Genomic DNA, 6429 nt, shown 5'->3' on the forward strand with positions numbered 1-6429 from the left:
TAACCATAAAAAGGATCAGATTCAACCAAAGTAATTATATCATGATCAATAGAGAATTCATAATCCTTATTAGTAACAAAGATAGGTGAAGTAGCATAAATGATCAATTGAAAGTACAATGGGATATTTCGCCCGAACTACGAGTGTTGTGTTCCCCACAGGGACTAGGCGACGACGACTATGCTTGACTAAAGCTAGGTAGCACAATTTTAAGAGATGATTGCAGAAAATAAACCTAAAATAAACAAGGTAGTTACCAAAGATCATCGCCAAAGAAAATGCAAAATAAGAAAAGGGAGATTCAGATTATACTCACTGTCTTTTTGGTATTATCGTTTTACTTGAGAAAGAAAATGCTAAAACAAGCAAACATCAAACGGCTAAGGAATTAAAAAGACAAGAACATCTCTCTCTCTATATATATATATATATATAACAATTAACAGGGGGAAGAAACAAGGTTGTAGGATAGAACATAAATGTATCACATCACAGACACACACATATGTATATATCACAGGGCACCACACACATATATGAAGATTACTATTTCACTAAGCAAGATATGACAGATCAAGTACTTCACATAACAAACATATATATCCACATGTACATAGCTAACACATGGACTAAGAATTAAAGAGGTTCAAACTTCTCACTTGACAGAGCACACAAACAGCACAAAAATTAACTAGTAATCTTAGTTCTTACAAAAACACTAATTGATAAACAAGGCACATATATTGAATAATACTACTAGACAAGTATAGGTCTCTGAACTAGACAAAATACTTAATACATTACAATTTCCATGAATTACAGAGAGGGATAAAGAGAACAGCAGGTTCAGTTGGAGACGAGCAGCAGCAGTAGGGGATTCAGAGGAGGAGGAGCAATAAGGGGCGCAAGAAGAAGCAGCAGCAGGTCCTGTTGAGGAAGAAGCAGCAGATTCGTGGGGAAGAAGAAGAAGCAAGAGCAGCAGCAGAGGTAAGGGAAGAGAAGAAGAGCAGCAGTGGCATGGGGATCAGCAACAGGTTCAGAGAAGCAGCGGAGCAGCAGCAGTTTCGAGCAGAGGAGGGTTTCAGCAGGGAGGCGCAAGGAGAAGGAGCATCAGGGAAAAGATTTAGAGGACAGCAGCATGGGAATTAGAGAGAGGTGAGAGCCACACAGAAGTCCAGACACTGTCGGCTATGTGTCTGGTCGGGCACGCCGGTTGGAGGTGATGGTGGATGGGTTCTAGCGGCGCTGTAGATGGAGGGAAGGGTAGGTGGCTGGGAGGCGCAGATGGATGGAGATGTATGGGTGGTGCTGGTGGCGCGGTGGTGCTGATGGCACGCCACCACGCCAGCCTGGTCGCGGCGGCGGCCAGAGGTGGAGAAGGAGGGGTGAGGGAGAGAGATGTGTGCCAGGCTCGATGGCGAATGGAGGCGATCTAGGGATTTTGATCCCCTCCCTGATCTGAAAACTTTACACATTAGCCCTCCTCCCTCTCTTCTTTCTTCACAAGAAGGTCCTCCCACTTCTTTAGCTAGCCCCCTGGTAACTTCTTTTCATCTCACACAAGTCTCTTCTTCCTTCTCTTCTTTTCTTCACTCTTCTCGATAGCCACCTAGACGGAATCTTGACAGTTATAGTGCCTTTGCGCACATTTCTGCAAAATAAACCAAAGACTAGTAAACGATCCCCTTAAATGATTTTCATTCAAATATGCAACAGTTCATAGCAAGAATTGATGGTCAGATCACAATATATGGTATATTTGTGTGCCCAAATTGTATATATATGAAATGTGCTTATCAAGTTCCCCCACACTTAAATCTTTGCTTGTCCTCAAGCAAAGGCATATGACAAAGGCTGGATATGAACAGTGAACCGACTAGACAATGTCAAGTGAAGTAGGTCTCTAAACAGTGCATGCTTTGGACTTAGCTAGTGAAAATTAATGGTTAAGAGTGCTACAGAGCAATAGGACACTAGTAAACTCAATCATTTTAGACTTTTACAAAGATAAAAGTGGATCAACAAGTTCAAATGCTGATTGCGCCAAAGGGTTCCTAAAGAGAGCATGATCCCAAAAAAACTTATTACCCAAAACATAACATTATGGTTGAAGCACTTATTGAATTTGAAGGAAGTAATGATAATATTTTATCGATCTCACCAAAGGAACATACCACCGATCCCGAGAACATGGTATACACCTGGCTCGACCAATTATTAGTTAGTTTTTTGTTTGTCTCCCCAAAGGAACATACCACTGATCCAGAGAACATGGTATACACCTGGTTCGACAATTACAATTTATTAGTAATTACTACCCGAGCTAACCGATTTCACATGCCACCGATCTAGGGAACATGACATGTTACTGTAGGTAGTCAGACTTATTCATTCATTAAAAGATATACTTTTTTACTTTTGAAATGAACAAAACAAGAATCATCACTCATCCATGTCTGGTTCACATACTACCGATCCAGGGAACATAGCATGCTAATCCATAGTGGTTAGGTGATTGCTCTCAATGGGAACACACTTAGCACAAATTCAACATATGACACTTGATGATCTAGGTGTATCAAAGTAAATGCAGAAAATGATGAAGTTTTCTAGTGTACTAGGGATTTGAGCACTCAAAACTAATAACCTTCACTAATTTCAGCCAAGCATGCATGGTGTAGATCACTAGTTTACAAGGCGTTCAGAAATCAAGTTCATAAATTCACATCAAGCACGATGCCAAAGGTGAATTTCAGCTTGACAACAAGTAATAGCTCGCTCAAGCAACCCAACTAGCAATTGATTCCAACTTGTATCAATAGATGATATATTCAGATTAGGATCATGAAACAGCTCACCAGGCTTTATGAAGTAGAACTCACTCGATCATCTCACATCCTCTTGCATCGTGACTCCTCTCCTTTTGCTTCTCTATCCTCATGCTCTCTATCCTCGTGCACGCTCCAGCTTTTCTCTTCCTTGTATGTGCCCATTAATTCTCCTCTTCACCATGCTCTAAATCCACCGGGGTCCCAAGGAATGTCACCTCGAACCTGATCACCCTGTAGTGAATGGTGCAGTAGCAAAAACCTGAAAGAGCACTCGACAAAAGAGACCATACAAGTGAAAGGGGTAATGCCCTCTAAATCATCAATAGAGTACCCAATTACATAAGCATAGCTATAAAGAACATGACGAGTATGATAGGAATCAGCAAGCTCAATACTAACATGAGGATGATATTTATCATTAAGCATAGATTTGGCATGAGGAAAATAAGTGTGATCATCATTAATATGAGCAATGCCACCAACAGTATATGTATCATCATATCCAAGCAAACACTTCTTCAAATCTACTTTAACAGATAACATCATGCAATGCAAGGTAGTAGCAAAAAATTCATATGGACGCATGTCATCGAGAGGATTAGATAAACCTGCTATATCACACTCTTGTATGACGATGGGAAAATGAATTTCTGGTTCTTCATCTTCAACTACAAGAGCTTCTTTTACTTCTTCAGGAGTGATAGGCAACGGATCTTCGTCTTGATCACTTGGGCATTCAAGCTCTTGGTCATCTTGTTCCTTGTCTTCTAGTTCATCTTCTTCAATCTAAGATATCTCTTCCTCAAGGCACTTGCTATCTTCCTTGGCAGGATATGAAGGTGTTGGAACCTCACATGTATCAAGGGGAATCCCAGGAACACTCATCTCAAGCTGTGAAGAAATAGTGCTGCCAGCGTTGATGTTCTTCTCAATCTTCCTTACTTCTTCAACTAGCTCTTTTCCACTCTTGATCTTCTTCATTTCCTCTAGTATAACCTTCCTAATAGGATCATCCTTGGCACTCCAAGTGAACTCAAGACTAAGCAATGTGAGGTTGTCTATATCATCAAATTTATCTTGTGTGGGCACTTGCACATGAGATTGCTCGGCGGTTGCTGGAGTTGATGGTTGACCAAATGGAGGACCATTTAACTCCATTGGCAACATCTCCTGGTGTTGAGGTATATGAGTAGGAGCTGAATAAATCTGGTGTGGAGCATAGTTGTGGCTCTCCTCATTGTACCTAAATCCCTGCATATAATTACTAGAAGCAAACAGTGAGATCTCAGGGTTGTTGCTCCTATATGACATATTCTGGTTCTCAGGCCACCCATATGAGTAATTGTTTTGGTATGAGCTAGGCTGTGGGGCGAAGCTCATGCCATAACAATCGGGAGAGTGAGAGTAACCACGCTGACATTCAGCAGGTGAATGGCCCTGAAATCCACAAATATGGCATGTAGGAGCAACATAAGGATGACCTCTAGAATAAGGATCATAAGAGCTAGGCCTATCCTCAAAAACTACTTCTCGCTGCCGAGCTAAATCATCTAATCGATGGGAAATCTTACTTATCAGTTCTTGAATAGTTTCCGTGCTGTTTGTAGTGTTCCTCGCATCTCCGAGACAATCTGAATAATATGCCATAACCGAGTTGATAGCTCTAACCTGCAAAAGGAAAAGAAAACAAAAAGATACTAGCTAGAAAAGGGGTTGGTGGTTAGAGATATATCACAAATATATGGCACAAACTAGAAAAAGAAGAAAAACCTAGTCTATAGCCTAACACAATTGCTCGACGCTAGTCCCCGGCAACGGCGCCAAAATGATCAATTGAAAGTACAGCGAGATATTTCACCCGAACTACGAGTGTCATGTTCCCCACAGGGACTAGGCGACGACTACTATGCTCGACTAAAGCTAGGTAGCACAATTTTAAGAGATGATTGCAGAAAATAAACCTAAACTAAACAACGTAGTCCCCGAAGATCATCGCCAAAGAAAATGCAAAATAAGCAAAGGGAGATTCAAATTATACTCTCTGTCTTTTTGGTATTATCGTTTTACTTGAGAAAGAAAATGCTAAAACAAGCAAACATCAAACGGCTAAGGAATTAAAAAGACATGAACATATCTATATATATATATATATATAGATATATATATATAGATATATATATATATAACAATTAACAGGGGGAAGAAACAAGGTTGTAGGACAGAACATAAATGTATCACATCACAGACACACGCATATGTATATATCACAGGGCACCACACACATATATGAAGATTACTATTTCACTAAGCAAGATATGACAGATCAAGTACTTCACATAACAAACATATATATCCACATGTACATAGCTAACACAGGGACTAAGAATTAAAGAGGTTCAAACTTCTCACTTGACAAAGCACACAAACAGCACAAAAATTAACTAGTAATCTTAGTTCTTACAAAAACACTAATTGATAAACAAGGCACATATATTGAATAATACTACTAGACAAGTATAGGTCTCTGAACTAGACAAAATACTTAATACATTACAATTTCCATGAATTACAGAGAGGGAGAAAGAGAACAGCAGGTTCAGTTGGAGACGAGCAGCAACAGTAGGGGATTCAGAGGAGGAGCAGCAACAAGGGGCGCAAGAAGAAGCAGCAGCAGGTCATGTTGAGGAAGAAGCAGCAGATTCATGGGGAAGAAGAAGAAGCATGAGCAGCAGTAGAAGTAAGGGAAGAGAAGAAGAGCAGCAGTGGCGTGGGGATCAGCAACAGGTTTAGAGAAGCAGCGGAGCAGCAGCAGTTTCGAGCAGAGGAGGGTTTCAGTAGGGAGGCGCAAGGAGAAGGAGCATCAGGGAAAAGATTCAGAGGACAGCAGCACAGGAATTAGAGAGAGGTGAGAGCCACACAGAAGTCCAGACACTGTCGGCTGTGTGTCTGGTCGGGCGCACCGACAGGAGGTGATGGTGGATGGGTTCTGGCGGCGCTGTAGATGGAGGGAAGGGTAGGTGGCTGGGAGGCGCACATGGATGGAGATGTATGGGTGGTGCTGGTGGCGCGGTGGTGCTGATGGCACGCCGCCACGTCGGCCTGGCCGCGGCGGCGGCCGAAGGTGGAGAAGGAGGGGTGAGGGAGAGAGATGTGTGCCAGGCTCGATGGCGAATGGAGGCGATCTAGGGATTTTGATCCCCTCCATGATCTGCAAACTTTACACATTAGCCCTCCTCCTTATCTTCTTTCTTCACAAGAAGGTCCTCCCACTTCTTTAGCTAGCCCCCTGGTAACTTCTTTTCATCTCACACAAGTCTCTTCTTCCTTCTCTTCTTTTCTTCACTCTTCTCGATAGCCACCTAGACGGAATCTTGACGGTTATAGTGCCTTTGCGCACATTTATGCAAAATAAACCAAAGACTACTAAACGATCCCTTAAATGATTTTCATTCAAATATGCAACAGTTCATGGCAAGAATTGATGGTCAGATCACAATATATGGTATATTTGTGTGCCCAAATTGTATATATGAAATGTGCTTATCAATAAGCAGGATCATATTTCATTCTAGCATTCAGAGTTTTTTGTTTAAGCTTA

At 41.5% G+C, this 6429-nt stretch overlaps 1 protein-coding gene across 2 annotated transcripts; it reads right to left on the reverse strand.

Moving 5' to 3' along the window:
* Positions 1-449: 449 nt before the first annotated feature.
* On the reverse strand, positions 450-4968 carry LOC123147227 (uncharacterized). 2 transcript variants are annotated; one of them, XM_044566474.1, is made up of 2 exons: positions 2883-4968; positions 450-1651 (listed from the first exon to the last, which is right to left on the reverse strand). In XM_044566474.1, exon 1 carries the CDS (start codon positions 4476-4478, stop codon positions 3618-3620), a length of 861 nt encoding a protein of 286 aa, XP_044422409.1. In that variant the 5' UTR covers positions 4479-4968; the 3' UTR covers positions 450-1651; positions 2883-3617. The 2 variants fall into 2 exon arrangements, with proteins under 2 accessions (XP_044422409.1, XP_044422407.1); XM_044566472.1 differs by having other exon boundaries at positions 2859-4968.
* Positions 4969-6429: the final 1461 nt, after the last annotated feature.

This window comes from Triticum aestivum, chromosome 7A (genome assembly GCF_018294505.1).
Source record: "Triticum aestivum cultivar Chinese Spring chromosome 7A, IWGSC CS RefSeq v2.1, whole genome shotgun sequence".
Taxonomy (NCBI): domain Eukaryota; kingdom Viridiplantae; phylum Streptophyta; class Magnoliopsida; order Poales; family Poaceae; genus Triticum; species Triticum aestivum.

Coding starts and splice junctions, on each gene's coding strand:
- LOC123147227 (XM_044566474.1), bottom strand. CDS start 4,478: ATGGCATATTATTCAGATTGTCTCGGAGATGCGAGGAACACTACAAAC.